This window comes from Neolamprologus brichardi, chromosome 10 (assembly GCF_056152115.1).
Source record: "Neolamprologus brichardi isolate AB-2024 chromosome 10, ASM5615211v1, whole genome shotgun sequence".
Lineage (NCBI taxonomy): Eukaryota > Metazoa > Chordata > Actinopteri > Cichliformes > Cichlidae > Neolamprologus > Neolamprologus brichardi.
Window position 1 is genome coordinate 1,301,195 of NC_142113.1, and position 18,429 is coordinate 1,319,623.

General features: G+C 42.4%; 1 protein-coding gene across 3 annotated transcripts in view; it reads left to right on the forward strand.

The window, feature by feature from the left end:
* Positions 1–18,429, forward strand: part of LOC102799116 (vacuole membrane protein 1-like) — a 49,838-nt gene that overhangs the window by 18,193 nt on the left and 13,216 nt on the right. For all 3 annotated transcript variants that reach the window (XM_087847025.1, XM_087847026.1, XM_087847024.1), the window contains 5 exons: positions 652–876; positions 4,303–4,434; positions 12,243–12,323; positions 12,455–12,571; positions 15,434–15,495. In XM_087847025.1, the coding sequence (XP_087703151.1) occupies positions 652–876; positions 4,303–4,434; positions 12,243–12,323; positions 12,455–12,571; positions 15,434–15,495 (617 nt within the window). The remainder of the gene's footprint in view (positions 1–651; positions 877–4,302; positions 4,435–12,242; positions 12,324–12,454; positions 12,572–15,433; positions 15,496–18,429) is intronic.

The following is an 18,429-nucleotide window of genomic DNA, read 5'->3' on the forward strand; positions in this document are numbered from 1 at the left end:
TGTTCGTCTATTATCTACTTCCTGTGGTTTGGTATGAACGAGCTCTTTATCGGAAAAGCTGTAAAAATGATGAAAATACAGTTAAAGAGCAAAATGAGTCGATTGGACGAGTCGGGCTGACCCAGGCCTCGCCTTTCACACCCTCGGGGTTTTTTACACGTCACCCTGAACTCTTCCCAAAATCGTTCATCTTTTTGCTGCCAAACTTGGTGGGTGAGCAAGTACAGAGATGTCGAGTGTGCACACCAAACGCTTTCTCAGCTTTGATCGTTTCCATGTGGGGCCCTCCACTCTGCTGCTGACACTTTTAGTTTGAAAGGGCACCTCAAACGTGATCACAGCTTTGCTTTTCAACATTTCCTGCTGCCATTTTTAATTCACACAGAAGGAAAGAAGGAAGAGTCGCTCGTCATGCTAATTTTCAGTCAAACGTTCCCCATCTTTATAAAACACAGGAGCGATACTGGCCCACGGATAACGGCCTTTCTGTTCCTCAGTATTTGACTCAATCAGTGTCTATGCTTATAACAAAGGGGTCTTCCTCTCTGACTCATATCCTTCCAACAGGTAGACTTACTCCCACTCTTTTTTCCCTTTTCACTCTATCTTCATTTCTTCTCCGCCTCTATCTCTGTCTTTCTCTTTTTCCAGGGACCACACATAGCATCGGTGACCCTGGCGGCCTACGAGTGCGGCTCTGTGGACTTCCCCGAGCCACCGTATCCAGAACAACTAGTTTGTCCCCAACAGGAAGCAGCAGCATCAGATTCTGGTGCTGAGCAGGTGGGTGTGGAAGCTGTGGGGTCAGAGACGCTCCAGGGAAAAGTCTCACTGTGGACCATCCTCTCGAAAGTCCGTCTGGAGGCTTGTATGTGGGTGAGTGTGTTACACGTCAGGCACCATCAGCTGTGGACGTTAGAGATGAGAACATTTTTAAAAAGTTCGGCTCCTTTCGTTCAGTTTCAGTCACAGTTTGCAGCAACCTTTCATATTAGCCACAGCTCGCAGCAGTGTTCAGTGTTTGTGATGCTAACAGGTGGATATCTCACGTCTGCTAAATGTCAGTTTCTCAGGAACTAAGAAAAACCATCTTTGTATTCTGTGGGTGTCGTTACGCAGAATCGCACCAGAACCTGAAGGACAGCACGCTCAAAACTGTATCCTAATACAGACTCTTTAAACTCTTTGGCGCCATTCTGACCATATCAAAGGTTATGCTAATTTATGCTAATTAACTTGCTTTTTTTTTTACCTTTCACACTCAAAGCAGAAACGACACAAAGGTGCATTAAAACCGGGTGCAAATGCATTCATTGATAACTCGTCTGCGTGGAAAACCCCCGCTCCTTCCTGTGAATTTCCCCTAACCGGCATCGATGGTTTCACACCTCTAACCAACCCTGTGGCTGCAAAGACCAACATCTTTGTTTCAATCTGCGAGGTTTTTTTCAGACGTGCATCAGAAACATTTTTAACTCTTCATATGAAAACAGCTGCTTTTCAAACACTTGGAAGTCTCGTATTAGCAGGAGTCCACTTGCAGAGCGCGTGGGTCTGCTTTATGAAATCACTGACGATAACACAAAAACAGTCACGCTCGATTATGTGCGCTTGTGTTTACGTTTTATCGGTGACGCGTGGAGCTGCTGAACATTCGGAGAATAGAGAACTTGGCGTCTGACACATTAGATGACTTTGATCATTGTTGTCCGTTTCCCTTTTCCTCTTAATGTTCAGAGATGAGGGGAAATGCATGTTATCAGTTACTTTACTGGAACTGCGCGCTGCTCAGACCGCCTTTCATTATGTAACTTTATTTTATATAAGTATGCATTTACGGTCCTTTGACTTGACCTTTATTTAATGTTTTCACATTAAACGTCCAACCTTCCACTTCCTGTTACCATCACACCGAGTGTGCATGTTTTATTAATTGGTGCAACACGCTCGTTTCTCTGCTTTCAAAATGGAGTCGCATTTTGCTCCCAGTCGAGCTGCAGCATCGTGTTACGAGCAGCGATATCCAAGTGTGTGTTGGCGGGTGGGGGGGGGGTGCTATCCAATCCCCTCGGATTCATAACCACCCACTACCAACCAACCACTGCCCCTTTGTAACCTCAGCCTGGCACGACCTCGGCCGGCTCGTCGGCGATTCAGTTGGAAACACCTGTCGCACCCACGGCTTCAAAGCGCCCACGCCAACATTTCCCCTCCTTCTCCCACCTTGTGATGAGACACATGTGATTCCCCTCCTACCTCCTCTGTCCTCTTTTTTGTCTCTTCTTGTCTCAGTGGACAGAGAAGCTCCGCTTTAAGAGCGGCGCCGTGCAGGTAGACGCGTTTCGCTGCCCGCTACACAAACCCACGCGGCCACAATGCTCACACACAGAGGCAGAGCTGCTGAATGGAGCAGCTGCCAGGGAGATTAAGACACATCTCCATTATGAGGAAAAAAACTGGCACATTTCATCAAAGACTCCAGTGTTAACAAGAGAACAGGGTGTCCAGATTAAAGACTGCGTTTGCCAGGTTTGGGGATAGCACCGCCTCCTGAGAATGATTGTTTGGGCTTGTTGTTGCTGCCATGGTTGCTAACTACCTACTAATCATCTTCTGGCTCCAGCCATCCAGCAACATACAAGTAATGTGCCTGCGATTAGTCAGTTATATCCTTCTGGGGGAGAAGTTGTTTTGTGCTCCAACGAGACGACTCAAGTGCAAAAGGATTTTTTCCTTTTTTCGTTGCTGTTGGTGCATCGAAGGGTGTCGCGATGTGGTAAATCTCCAAATCACCCATTTGTATCTGTAACTGAAACTCACTGTATCTTCTTGTCCCCGGCTTTGTGCATACTTTTCCTTTGTGCCTGGAAACATTAAAGTAATGAGCAGTGAGCAACTCCAAAAACGCAGCATTTCTTGGCGGCTGTTTTCATTGTGTTAATTAAGTCTGTAACCCTCACCCGCTCTCTCCCCCCTCCGAACTCCTACCCTGTTCTCATGTTTTGGTGGATGAACTTGGTGAACCGACTGAAGTGCTGAGGATTTATTTCCCCCCCAAATCACTTCCGCTTTCTTCCCGTTAAGCCCCCTACAATCACACAATCATATGGCTACAAGCTCGTTGTCGCCGTCGGATATTCTGGTTGCTTGGACGAGCTCCCTCTCCCCCAAATTTGTCAGCACATCTTAAATTTTCTTGGTTGCAGATTGGAGAGGAGGAGCCTGTGCAGGAGTTTCACACACCCTGGACCCGTGTTTAACGTATCCATGATTGTTTAATAATCTGCCGGATTTATTTCTTGTAAATCTTTTCCGTTTTATTCCCATTAAGCACACTGATCTCAAATCCCAGACGTCAAGCATCGCAAGCTGCTTTGGATTGTGGATATTGATATTTCATGTTTATTAACCGTCTGAAGGCAAGAAAAACATGAAGTGATTTAGCGTAACAAAAAGTCATTTCACAGCCATAATAATAATATTAATTATGTCTTGAGGCATAATTAATATTTAAAGCTGTGGCACCACTTAACCGCAGATCTTGAATACAGTATAAGTGTTTTTAATAGAGGTGGGAATCACCATACATCCCACGATACGATATTATCACAATACTTAACGCACGATACGATATTATTGCAATTTTTTAAATATGTTGCGATATTCAGATTCTGTACATAAAGGTAAACTTTATCAATATTCATTTTCTCTAATATCAAAGTCTCACACTCAGTCTTTCTCTCATTTCAGTTTGATTGTTGACAAACTGAACGGTTTGTATTACAGTCTAGTCCAACTTAACTGAATCAACCATCTGGTACAATTATAGCTATTCTGAACTATGCAGTTTATGAAAACTATGCAGCCCCTTCAGCAACTGAAGAATTTGAAAGTAAATTAAAACAAAATATAATTTTACATTAAATAAAAAAGTTTTAAACTTAATTAAAATAAAACATGTCTTAAATTAAAATAAGTAAACTGTCATGTTTATTGCTGCCATTAAAAAGTTAAACCCATTTGGACAGTGAAGGAATGTCAGGATTCTTGCTCAGAAAAAGGATCAACATGCTCTGAAGTCAGAGCACAAAAACCTTTTTGTAACAAAATATCGATTTCTGCTGTCCCTGTATCCATACATTATTAGCAAACAAAATATCACCATGCTACACAGTATCCATTTTTAATAACTGCGCTCTGTCCAGAAGCTCTGTCGAGTGCAGATTTAATGGCTTGACATGAAGTGTGTGTTATATATGAAATCACATGATGAGTATAAACATGAATGAAACGTGTGAACAGGGTGTGGGCACAGCCATCGGAGAGCTGCCTCCGTACTTCATGGCGCGAGCGGCTCGGCTGTCCGGCGCTGAACCCGATGATGAGGATTACCAGGAGTTTGAGGAAATGCTGGACCAGGCAGAGGCCACGCAGGTGACACGCTACTCATCATCTTCATCATCATCATTCTCTGTAATCATCCTTCCCCTCTCCTACCACCTTCTTTCCTGCATCGCACATCTTTTCAGTATAAAACGTCTTTTTCCTGTCGTTTCCTCTCCGCTCGTTTGCCTTCATCACATTTTTTTGCTCTATACCAAAAGTCTCATCTGATGTGGCAAATTTGCTTTTGTAACCTGCGTGTTTGTTTGAACCTCCCCTCGGTGTCTCAAGACTGCAGCGCTTTCACAACGCTGTGACTAAGGGAACAGCAATGATGCACTAGAGTAAAATGTTCCCGCGATATCCGGGCCCTCGTTGAGTAATTTCCTGTTTGACTTTGGGTTTTTTGGGTTCTCATGTCTAACGTCTCTGCAAATGTTTCAACAATGCCTAACAACTCTGTCTAAATATTTATTTTTCCACCCTCTCGCGATTATGAATAGAGGGAGAGGAATGAACAGAAACATGCATGTGGGTTTGCAAAGGCTTGTCATGTGTACGTCCATCGTCAGTCGAAGGCTGCGGTAGGTCAGGTGGAGAAAACGACCAGCTGCTGCAGCGAGCTACAGCTTTGAGCTGCGAGCAATAACTTTATTTTTTAATGAGGGTATCTGAGGTATTAAAGGACTGCTACGTGTTCAGTGTCCGTTTCATCTTTTGAAGCGTGCGTGTGGCTCTGTAACTTGTTCAGCCACAGTTGCATTCTGGGTAATTAAATAATTGTAATGGGGAAACATGGCCGACATCCGGACCTCTGGCCATAACTGACAAAATGCTTTTTAGCACTTTTTGTATGTCTAGCATAAAAATTGAGAAACAATTGGTGCTTATCTTTTATATTATTTTATTATTATTATTATTATTTTATATTTTTATCTTATTTTTACACATTTTAATGAATTATTTTCATCTATATTTACAAAAATACATTTTCAAATGTCACCATATTTTTTTAAGGTATAGAATAATTGTTTTAAAATAAAAGGTTAACCTCCTAAGACCTGAACTCTTCCACAGCAGCATTTTTAATTTCTCTCTGATATTTGGACTGATTGAACGTAAAAACATGAATGAAAAAAAATGAATGTAATCTCATTTTTGTTTCTAAGAAAAATCAGAACCACATCTGAGGATATTCATTTAAAATTTCAGTAGAACAGTAGCAGGATAATGTCCTCGTAAGTGGACATCAGGCCCTTGTAGAGCAAAATTCAGTATTTTGGTCTAAATGACCCAAAGTGTGACGTCCACATATGTGGACACAGGTCCTACAGGAGGTTAGAAATTGTTATGTCCACCTTATTGAATTTAAATCAGGGCCAATTTGTTGTAGTTGTTTTTTTTTTTTAAATGAGCAATTTAAAAATTTAATTTTTTCTTTTATATCAATTTAATAAGTAACAAGTTGCAGCTTTCAGCGCTATTGTAACACAGAGGAGTTACGCAGGTTTGAACTTTGATCTTTCTTTTCTTAAACCGCGTTGTAACTGTTACGCCTTTAGTTGGCTGAAGTAATAATCGGTGATTAGTTGTCACAAATGAACTTTGAAGTCAATAATTACGACATATTTTAAAGACGTGTGTTTCCTGAGACGAGCCGCTGTTTCCATTATCAGCAACTTCAACGTGGACGAGGGCTGCGCTCACACAGACATCAAACTTTGAATATTTACAGATATGTACGTGCGCTTTCTTTTTATGAGCTTTATCATTCAGATTTGTGGTTTTTATGAACTCAGTGTTAAATCCTACATGTGCTTTTCCTTAGGCATAAATATATTTACACTTTTGCTGGAGTCATTTAGTATATAAATCAATGTTTACACCAAAGTTTGTTGTCAGTGGAACATCAGCGCAGCAGCTCGTTTGAGCGAATGCTGAATTTTGCCGTTAAAACAGAGAAAAGCAAAACAGCAACTTCAAAATATTTTGATATTAAAATGAAATCTGTTCAGTCATGAAAGTATTCAGTCTGCATGTGGATGCACTCGTTAGCTTAATATGACCTCAGGAGTTTCCTTTTGAACCACGTCAGGTGTGCACGAGGTGGGCGCACGTTCACGTCAGTTCTGGATTTACAATCATTGTGTGACGATGTGGACTGCGCGTGGTTTCTGTTCACACGTGCATGCAGCCCTCATGAAGCGGCGCCTCCGACTTTAAAAGAAGAATCAAACAAAAGGCAGCTGAGTCGAGTTTTGTGAGCGTCTACGATCTCCTGCTTGTTGTTTGATAAACGAACGCAGGAGCGGCGTGCTGCCTTCCTGTGCTGTTCGTTCTCACCAACTCTCTCTCCCCTCCTCTCTCGCTCTGTTCTGTGATATGTGGTAACTGTGTGTTTGTGTGTATACATGTAACGTGCACTTGTGTACTTTGATAGCATCTGGAGGCAGGTTCTCGCACCAGCACAGACCTGCTGCATACGGAAACGTTTTCTCTCACCAGGGCTTTTACTGTTGCTCCGATGTTCCTGGGATTCCCTCTTTGGCTCACGGACGTCCCACCACACGTCTCCTTTTCTTTTTTCCTCGTCCACCATTTAGCCTTTTATTAACTGACGTCGTTTTATTGTGGACGTTAGCATTCATCTGCTTTTTAATGCTATATGAACAGCTGAGCTTTAACGGCAGCGGTGGAAACTCCTCTGCGACTGGAATGGACGAACTATCACTGGATTGTTTATGAGACAGGAAGTGGTTAAATTTTTCGTGAAGGAAGTGACCCCGTCTAACCCTTACCCCGTTCCACACACGTACCCCCCCACCCGCCTCCCAAAAACCCCAAACACACACAATAGCACACACTCCCCCCTGTGGCAGCATGTTGGACTAAGATGCTTTGTACCCTCCATCAGTAAGAGGTTTCTTAGCATTTCGCCTTAAAGCCGCTGGTATTTCTCCCACCCTGCACGTGCCAACTTCCTGCCACAAGTGCACGTGACGCGCAGCAACAAAGCACTCTGGGTTTTTTCCTCATTCATTCAACAGAACTATTCAAGAATAATGAAGTCATGCCTTTTCTAACGGCTCCAGACGCTGATGTCATGAACATCAGTTTTTTCCTGCTTAAATCTGTGAGTGAGAGCACCACAGAGGAATCCTCACACGGACACGGACCATAGCCGAACATCCTGCTCGGATTGGATCTCTTATAACTTCATTAGAAATGACTTCCTGTTGAAGGCTTTTTGTTTTTTCCTTCGTCTGGCATTGAAAGCGTTAACAGGCTGCGAATTCTTGATTGCCAACTCCCAGGATCCTATCTCCTGTAACTCAAATCAGGGCCATCTGCGCTGGGCGTATGCCTGCCTTCCCCCCTGGCCTACTGCACTCAAAGGCTCTCTGTGCTGTGGTTTGCCCAGCCTTGTCACGTGACTTCTCTGAAAGTGCCCCCTCCCTCCTCCTCCCTCTTTATTTCCAGTAAACTGTTTGAAAGGAGGGGGGTGAGTCAGAGTAAAACCAGCTTCCCTTTAACCACAGCTTGTTAAAGAATTTGTCAACGTGGACTCAGGGTGTGTGTGTGTGCGCGCGTGTGTGTGTTGTGCCATTGGACAGATTTGAATTTGTACCTCTTGGTTTTTTTGAAAGGCGACTATAGCTTCGATTGCGTCAAGAGTCCTTAATCACTTCACTTCCTGTGCCAGACAGAGCGGGCGCAGGCTTGTCAGGAGTTAATGAGATGAACTTTAGCCGTCTTCGTGTCGGGGGGCTCGCGAGCGCTCTGGAGATGTCTTCTGTGTAGAAGAAAAAAATGTGCGTGGGTGTTGACTTGTGTATAGGCTATGCATAGATTTTTCCTTGTGTGACACTTTGATTTTCCACATGGAGCAGATCGCCGTGTCACTGCCTGCTTTTGTCCATTTGAACCCTCAAAGTCACAACAAAGTGGTCGCTTTGTCGACTTTTCCACAACGAATGTTCAATAAAGAAATGGAACCAATCCGGTTTTTGCAGTATATTATATTATTATTATTATTATTATTTCCTTTTGATATCTAATTCAAAAAAGTAAACAGATTCAAACCAGCTGAGTCTTTATGTTTGAGGAGTTTCTTCTTATTTGGCCACCTGCTTGAATTAATTGATCTTGTAACCAGCAAATCATCCACAATATTCACTGGTCAAATCATCTCAAGGCTGTAAATGTTCATAAAACATTACAGATGAAACCTGTGAAAGAGGCGTCTGACTCGCTATACTTTGGTTCTTAAACGAGGACTTGATGGTCCGATCATCTTGAGTAACAAATCAAACGTGGTTTTGTGTGCTTGTGTGGTGACTGAAGGTTGCTGAGTAAAGATTTGTGCTGAGCAGCCAAACCTGGAGCTCCATCCTTTCATGACGCTGCACCCTGACACCATCTTAGCAGATGTCACCGCTGCCAAGCCCAGCCCGGCAGGTCGGAGGACGCTGTCGTTAATAAGCTGCCAACAACAAAGACAGATGTTTCCCTGCTCCAGAAACAGAGTTGTGTCCATAGTTGTGCGACAGTAAATCAGTGTCACGAGTTAACACACAGACACACTTCACAGCCTCTCCTGAGGGACCCTCTGTTCATGTTTTCATTCTCTGTTAGTGCGCACGCCAAAAGCTCACCCAGCACATAATGTAAACAATGCGTGCGTCAAGATACGGTGAATGAATGGGACTCGAGGCTGCGCGTGTGCGGCGCCCGGCAGCACCGAAGGACGCACTAACAGCCACAGATGTCAGGTATCCAGACACGGTCGTCAGCAGTTCAGCCATAAACCAGCCGTACACATTCCTTCCTTCCCCGTCTCCCACCAGCTGACACACACACACACACACACACACACACACACACACACACACACACACACACACACACACACACACACACACACAGGCTAGAATTAAAACTCCAGGGTTCATGATTGGACATCAGCAGAGGCAGAAATTCAAACGGTGAACCAATCAGATCGTGCGTCCGCTCGCTCCCCCCTCCACCACCTTATTAGGCGACCTCCCGTGTCTCTCAAATTTCCCGTCTGTTGGGTTGCACCCAGTAAAGAATGTCATCAGCACTGTACTGGTTTTGTTGACCATATTAGGTATGATCATCTATTGCAGGCCCCCCCACCCCCACCCCTCAGTGTTGGAGCTGCTGTGTTTCACAAACTGAGGCCTTGCTTTCAAAAAATAAACCCAATTTTTAGCCTTTTTATCTGATAAAAATCCTGTTTTCAGTTAAATTTGGTTGATTTTTGTTTTGTTGTTTTTTTCAGGTGAGGAAAAAATGTTTTTGCTAAAAGAAAATAAAGTTCACGAACATTTAACACAGATCGAATGAATATTTTACTGTGAAATATGCATTTAATAACCTGAGGAAGGTTCTAAATGTGTCGTTTGTTTTGTTCAGGAATTATTTGTCTTTACAGGAATTACCAAAATAATTTTGTCCATACGAGCAGATCGAGGGCTCGCTGTAAAGAAGAGTGTTTTTAATTTTTTAATGAAAATATTCCCACAGATATCAAAGAGTTTGTGATTTTTAGATTCAACTCCAAAGACAACCTCTGTGACACACACACACATTTATATACAACACTGTTGCACAGCAGCCTGATATTTCAAACGAATCTGTCTTATTTCAGAGAAATACTCTTAGAAAAAATATCTATTTAGATCCATGTCAGTCTCAGCCAATAATTTACATAATTAGTAGAGGTGGGAATCACCATACATCCCACGATACGATATTATTGCAATTTTATAAAATATTTTGCGATATTCAGATTCTGTACATAAAGGTAAACTTTATCAATATTCATTTCTCTAATATCAAAGTCTCACACTCAGTCTTTCTCTCATTTCAGTTTGATTGTTGACAAACTGAACGGTTTGTATTACAGTCTAGTCCAACTTAACTGAATCAACCATCTGGTACAATTATAGCTATTCTGAACTATGCAGTTTATGAAAACTATGCAGCCCCTTCAGCAACTGAAGAATTTGAAAGTCAATTAAAACAAAATATAATTTTACATTAAATAAAAAAGTTTTAAACTTAATTAAAATAAAACATGTCTTAAATTAAAATAAGTAAACTGTCATGTTTATTGCTGCCAAAAACAAGTGAAACACATTTGGACAGTGAAGGAATGTCAGGATTCTTGCTCAGAAAAAGGATCAACATGCTCTGAAGTCAGAGCACAAAAACCTTTTTGTAACAAAATATCGATTTCTGCTGTCCCTGTATCCATACATTATTAGAAACAAAATATCACCATGCTACACAGTATCCATTTTTCCCCCTAATAATTAATACATGTAGAGCCTGTAAGTGTTACATGTTTACATTCCCCGTCTATGACAACAATTACATTAATTTATAAACTAATATTATTTTGGTGCAACGAGTTTGAGAAGCTGAGAAAATGTGGAAATAATAAAGACAGAAAGCAGAGTTTATTTTCTAAAACCAAAAGATCAAATGAAAATATTAAAAATCAACTTAAAAGCAGTCATTTTACCAGCTCTTATTTTGCTGTTTGTTTGGCTCTGTCACACTTTCTTTTGTAAATTTAAATTCTCACAGATGTTGTAGAAACGTTTACCTACATATTATTGTGCCGTCCCTGCATCTCAGGTTCCCTCTTAAATTTTCCCAGAAGTAGTTCAAGTAAAATCCAAACTTCTCTTCCCAGAAAACATATTGAGGTCAAATCTGTCTCATTGCTGTGAAAAGAGGCTTTTGTGGAGATGTCAGAGGGACGAGTGAGACATTAGTCACTGCAATAACACGTCTGCTCACATTTTCACAAAGGAATTAATAAGTTGTGCTGTAGGTAAAGTGCAGGCACGCCAAACCAGTTTATTCTTCCTCTGCAGACCAGTTTAGTAATTAAATTTAATTAATCCATATTTACAGCAGCCAAAGCTCATCGAAGTCTTTAAACCTTTTCCCAGTCAAGCTTTTCAATAAGCAAGACAACAAAATTCTCTCCACCTTTGTAGAGTTTTTACTTTTATTTTGATGAAAGTGTTGAGTTAGAATTATGCTCGTGCAAATATTAAATATAAAACCATCCTAAGTGCAGGTTTGTAGACGGCGCGGAGATTTTTGAGTGTTTGGAAACTAAAAGCTGATTTGAGAGGTAAAGAAGCTCAGAGCAGAGAGTCTGCACTGCTAACAATCCTGATTCTGGAGGATTTGCTGTGTTTCTGTAGAAAATGTTCGTGTCGCAGCTGCAGTTTGAACTCGTGTAGAAATCAGCAGAGACGAGAAAAATCAGGAATTCTCTCGTTTTTCGTTCCGCCGGACGCCGTTTGTGTTTTTAGATTTAAAAAAGGCAGAAGGTTGGTCTCTGCTTCACCAGCACTGAATTATAAAGAGCAGAAAGGACTAAAGTAAAGCTCTGATTTTAATGTCTAAATGTGTTTTTTTAAACATGACATTTGAACAGTTTTCCGAGCAGTTGTTAAAAAGCACGTTTGGATGCGGCGCTGCAGACGATTGTTTCTCACGACCGTGAAATTTGTTCTGCTGCAAAAACAAATCCCCTGAAACACAAACGTCTTCTTTTCATTTCAAACAAACGAATTTTAGCAGCAAGTAAAATGAAGAAAGCCGCAGAGATCAGGACGATTATCATTTATTTTTTAAAGACATGCTGAGATCTGATTTTTAAAATCAACGCTGATCATTAGCAAATGATTTAATTTGACTCTTTTACCTGTAAGTCTGACATCAGCCTTCAGTTTATTAACAGCGTGTAAACGAACAAATCTGTGGAGGTGATTTATTTCCACATTTCTCTCTCTTATTTTTATTTTCAGGACTTCTCCTCGCGGGCGAAAGTCTCCGTACAGAAACTGATCCAGAAAGTGGGATTCTTCGGGATTTTAGCCTGCGCCTCTGTGAGTCCCACACAAGCTTGTTTCGATTCTTTCTGTCATAAAAACCATAAAATAATTCTTCTTCTTCTGCAGACGTCCACACTGAACACACACGATGCATTTCTTTGATCGAGCTGCTGATTTCCCCTCAGATTCCCAACCCGCTGTTCGACCTGGCAGGAATCACATGCGGACACTTTTTGGTCCCGTTCTGGACTTTTTTTGGTGCGACACTGATCGGGAAGGCGCTCATCAAAATGCACATTCAGGTAAAAAAGCCCCATGGATGTCTGTGGCTCATAGAAATAGAATAATAGAAGAGAGCTGTGTGAACGCACAGTGTGTGTGAAACGTTCGATTCTGTGCTGAGACGAAGCAGAGTTTGAGATGCACGAGCATCTTTAATGGGGACAGATGCACGAGAGAGTGGCACTGATGCAGTGACTGCTCTGGAGTCAGCTCCGCAGTGAGGAGGCCATTTTGTGCAGCCAAGCAGGGGGGAGTCGACCATTTTGTGAGTGCAGCTGCAGCAGCACAGAGCCTGCAGTGTGTAGATGGTCCAGAGCTATACAGCTTCATCCTGCATTGTTGGATAAGGAGCTGTAGGTAGGAGACTTCCCAAATACTTGTTCTAATCCTGGAAAATCCTCAATTTGCGTCCAGGAATTTGTGGTATGTGTGCGATCACCGTCGGGGGATCGACTTGTTTTCTAACCAAACGCAGGAATCTGCTCGCTGTGACACAGACGGGTTAAAAACACGGGAAGCATTTCCACAGCAGCTGCGTGACTCGCTGAGCAGCAGCAGATAAACATGTGGGGGGGGTGAAGGAGGACGTGGAGGTGGTGGCTGCACGGCAGGAACAATCACACACAAAGTGCTCCCAGGGCCCCCGCTGACAGAGGTGTGGCCCTCTGTGTCACGTAAAGAAGACCCCCCCCTCTGCAGGCTCCCCTGGAGCTGCTCGCTTTAATTGTTCTGAGAGTTTGTTTCTCATGCAAATGACCCGAGTTTAACGTCTTTGTGCAGAAAACAAGAAGTGTTGGAGGAGCAGGTGACACCGTCCCAAAGGGGGGGACAAAGGGGGGTTTAAGGCTGTGTGTGTGTGTGTGTGTGTGTGTGTGTGTGTGCGCTCAGGTGTGTTCTCTTCATTCTTATTCCTGCTCTGCTTCCTGCTTTTAGAGCTCGTTGAGCTTCAGGTTCTCGTCGTGGAGGAACACGTGTCTGTGTTTGTGATGGTCACATGACAAATATTAAAATATTCTGGAAACAGTTGTGAGAACATGTTGTCAGCTTCCCATCAGACCAATGATGAGCTGCTGTTCCATGTTTGTGTGTCTGTGAGGTTAATCTGCACTGTGCAGAGCTCAGCGTTTCAGGCGTGTGAGAGCATTACTCAGTGTGTGTGTGTGTGTGTGTGTGTGTGTGTGTGTGTGTGTGTGTGTGTGTGTGTGTGTGCTGTGGGGCACAAACTCCTCGTTTCAGGTTAAATAATTACTGTAACTGTCACAAACTCCAAATCTTCTAGAGGTGGGAATCACCATACATCCCACGATACGATATTATTGCAATTTTTTAAAATATTTTGCGATATTCAGATTCTGTACATAAAGGTAAACTTTATCAATATTCATTTTCTCTAATATCAAAGTCTCACACTCAGTCTTTCTCTCATTTCAGTTTGATTGTTGACAAACTGAACGGTTTGTATTACAGTCTAGTCCAACTTAACTGAATCAACCATCTGGTACAATTATAGCTATTCTGAACTATGCAGTTTATGAAAACTATGCAGCCCCTTCAGCAACTGAAGAAGAATTTGAAAGTAAATTAAAACAAAATATAATTTTACATTAAATAAAAAAGTTTTAAACTTAGTATAGATTTTCCCCCACCCCTAAAATCTTACCAAGTCTATTTGTCTCATTTCTAGTCAAATGAAACGAGTGATCGAAGCTGCAGCGTGGAAAAAACACGAGTGGATGTATCTGAGTGAAACTCTGTAGCTGAGAAATGAGACACATTTACTTGGTGAGATTTGGAGTTTTTGCTGTTTGTTGTGTGTCAGATACAAAGTTTCAGATTTTCTTCTAAAGTTGTGACAGTTATTTATATTTCTGTATTTATTTTGTAACATGTAACATTTTGACTGCGAGCCTGTCAGTGGTTCAGTTTCTCCTCCTGTGATGCTCTGAGGATGAACACTGAGGTTAAGTCAAACAGCTGATCAGCTGATCACGTTCACAGCGTGGCCGAGCGCTTTAAAAAAATTGTTTCCACCTATCACATGATTGATCTTTGTGTATTTGCCATGGTTTTGTCAGCACATTTATATTTTCCAAATGGTGTTGGAGGTGAATAGTGCGATTTGTTGTGTTGGTCAGCATCACTGCAAGTTGTGACTCTGTTTTTAAATAGTTCTTATTTAAGTTGACGGCGCTGCTCTCCGTCATTACCTGATATAGGAAATGCTGGTGCATCTCTTTCCCTGATAATCTTCAGTTTATATTTAGTGTCTCAGTTTCTGTGTGTTTGAACAACAAACACGAGTTTGTAATGACGGCTCGGCTGCTGTAGTCTTCCTCAAGGCGAGAGGTCAGTGGATGGAACAAACACGTGCTCTCTTAGAAGAACACACTAACAGACAATAACTGAAGGACCTTGAAAAATTAGTGGTCAATTATTGTCTGCATGCCCCCCCCCCCCACCAAACCTGCAGCAGGCAGATAAAAGCTGGACTGACCGGCAGTCGCCTGTTTGTCTGTACTGGTGACTCAGCAGGAATCTGGACAGGAGCCGGATCCAGGCACCCCCCCCCCGAAGCCGTGACACATCTCTGACCCTTCATGTCTCGGTCATACGTTACACACCGGCTGTTCTAATGGCAGCGAGCTGATACGCTGACGTGTGTCACAGTCTCTGATTTCTTGCCTTTGTTTCTGCTTTCACACCAAACCTTGTTGGTTGTGTCACACGTGATCGGGGAAACTGAGTCGTGTTTGTGTGAGTGTTTGTGTGAGAAAGCAGCTATTAAAGGATTACCGGTCAAACTTTAATGTTTTCCTGCTATTACTGACCTCACGCTTCAACGACTAACGTGTTCTTCCTCCGTGTGCTTCTTTGTCACACAGAAACTGTTTGTGATCATCACCTTCAGTAAGCACATAGTGGAGCAGATGGTCTCCCTGATCGGGTGAGTAACCCTCACCGTGTGTGTGTGTGTGTGCGCGCCTGTTTGGTCACCAAAAGTACCCTGAGCAGCACCTACTACGCACCAAAGAGTGAACGTGATGAATGAGGGACTTTTTGGGTGGCGGTGGGGCGTTTAGGCCCCGCTGTGTCACCGGGCCTCCTGCAGACGCTGTGCACAGAGGCTCTGAGGGGTTTGTTTACTCTGAGATTCGTTGTGCAGAGCTCAAAACAAGGTTTTTGTCACATCTAGCTCGCTCCTCGCCCCTCGCTCCTCGCTCTGCTCTGACAGTCTGTGTTCTGATTAAGAGCCTGGATGTTTCCACTGGATGATGACTATGAGCATGAACATTCTGACTCTTCACAATCCAAAATGAGCTCCTGACTGTGGCAGAATCCTCGTCCCTGCTTTATCATGTTTTTTGTTTAGCTTGCTGCTTTGTTTCCCGTGTGTCTGCGTAAGTGATCACAGAGCTGCTGCTGGTACGAGGAGGCTTTCATGTGTGAGCTGACGGTGCCGGTTAACCTGCAAGCCTGTGTGGAGGAAACGCTGAGTTTCTGGAGAAGGTTGGAGAGACAGGTTTTATCTGTGTAGTGGACATCCTGTAAAAGCAAAGCACACAGTAAATACGGGCTTCTTGAAGCCACGATGAAGCTGGGAGATGCTTGGAGTTGGGAGTGGGTGCTGACGGGGGCCGTGATGGGTGTCCTTGTAGCGATACGGGGGCCTGCAGCTGGAAACCGACACACCTGCTGGTGGGAGTGGCATTTATATCACACGCACACTCGTAGGTGCACTCACACACATGCTGACAGAAGGAGGTCAGATTGCATCAGCTCTTCCTCACTGTTAGTGTCACTTTGTGTCGGCGCTGAGTTTGGACGTCTGCAGTCAGAGTGTCAGAAACAGTTTTTCTTTTTTCACTGTGTTTAGTTTTTATACAGAGAAATTACATTCTGTTGTAGTGTGTGTGTGTGTGTGTGTGTGAATTGTGAAAGACATGTGCACTAGCAGTCACTGTTCATTGAGCTGCAGACTCGAGGCAGCAGATCATTGGTTACTGACAGTTTCAGTCTGACTCGCTTCTTCTCTAAAGGAAGTTTCACTCATTACAACTTGTCAACCGTCGGCTTGCTTCCTCTCTGAGCTCTTTCTATCCTCACCTCTGACTCTCTATGCCGCTCTCGCTCTCAGTCACACATCACCTTATGAATGGGTGACAGCGTTTTAATTTAACCCTTTCTGCACCAGCGCTCTGCACCAGCGCTCTGCCACGTTCACTGTGGAGGTGCTTTCACATAAATGTGCACCTTTCCACGCACCGAATCTGCCGTCGCCCCCACCTGCTGTGCGCTTGCACGGTGCGCACACACTCACACCATTTATCCTCTGGATGCCCTTTTCCTCAAAACAGAACAAAAGAGTCACACACATGTGTCACGTTGTGTATGTGGTGGTCGGCAGACACACCTGAGCTGATACATGAAACTATTTACTTACTTTTTTACACCAGGTTGTATATTTAGACATTTTATTTGCACTGGGTTGGAGATGCTCTGGATCTCATTGTACAACTGTATAGTGACAATAATAGCATCCTATTCTATTCTATTCTATTCTATTCTATTCTATTCTATTCTATTCTGTTCTGTTCTCCAAAATTTCCTCCCACCTGCTAATATTGGATCTTTTAATCTGACCTGTTGCTCTGAAAGCTGATTTCTTACATTTCTTTTCTGTTCATGTAAACAGTGAAATTCTGACTTGACATGATCAGACTTCAAAATACTTTTAGTGAAACGCACTCTGGCCGTGGGGTTCGCCGTCGTTTGTGTCGTGATTTTGGGTTCTTGATATGTGTCTTTGTTTTGCCTTAGTGGGTGAATGAACTGACCGTTGGACTTTGGCTCTAGTGATTTCATCCTCACGTGACATAATACAATACAAGTCATTTCCTGCTCTAGGTGAGCTCGCTGGCACGCGCACACAGACGACGCAGCCTCTCTGGGTGCAGCACCTCGAGCCTTTCTGTACACATGACTTATTTTATTTTTACACCTGGTAAATTAATTTTATTACGACGCACACACAGTGTTTTTGTTTGACCGCTTTTTTTGGATTTATGCTGAAGTTGATAAAGGTTCAACTCCAGTATTTAGCTTCCTGACAGAGTGGAACATTTTTCAGTGAATCCGAGCACGGCTGTTATTAAAATAATAATGAAGCGGGTGAATTCCCTGAAACATTTACTGCAGTGAGAAAAAGCCTCCAGTTTCACACCAGTCAGAGTGTGCATTTTTGGTGATAAGAACAAAAGTGTGTGTGTGTGTGTGTGTGTGTGTGCCTCTTTTTGTTTGTAAAATGTGTTTGAAGACGAGAGTTTTGGCGTGCTCTCTGCTGACCGTCGAGTTTTGATTGAGCTTCTTCTTAAAGATGTTTTAGTTGTCGGTCGTCTGTGATCGGTTTAAAACGGGGAAGTCGTTTTTCTGTGAATGACAAATGGAAAGTGTTGAAATTCATTGACTGAAATTCAGTTTCATAAGAGGATCACGAGGCTCTAAAACTGTCAACAGGAATTTTTATTACCTCTCAACCAAAAAATGACCAACTTCAGTTTTTCCTTCATTTATCTACCAGCTAGAAATAAAATGTGCCTTTATTTATTTATTTATTTTTATTTATTTATTTATTTATTTATTTATCTATTTATTTTTTTATTTTTTTATCTATCTATTTATTTATTTATTTATCTGTTTATTTTTTATTTATTAATTTATGTATTTCTCTATTTATTTTTAAGAATGTGCACAAAATCTAAATGATTAAAATGCCATTATACGTTCTCTGCTGTTCCTTTTCAGTATTTAGGTTTGTTGGAAAAATAATTTTTCATTTCAACTTTTCAGTGAGTTTCTTTCTTTTTCAGCCGTTTCTCTT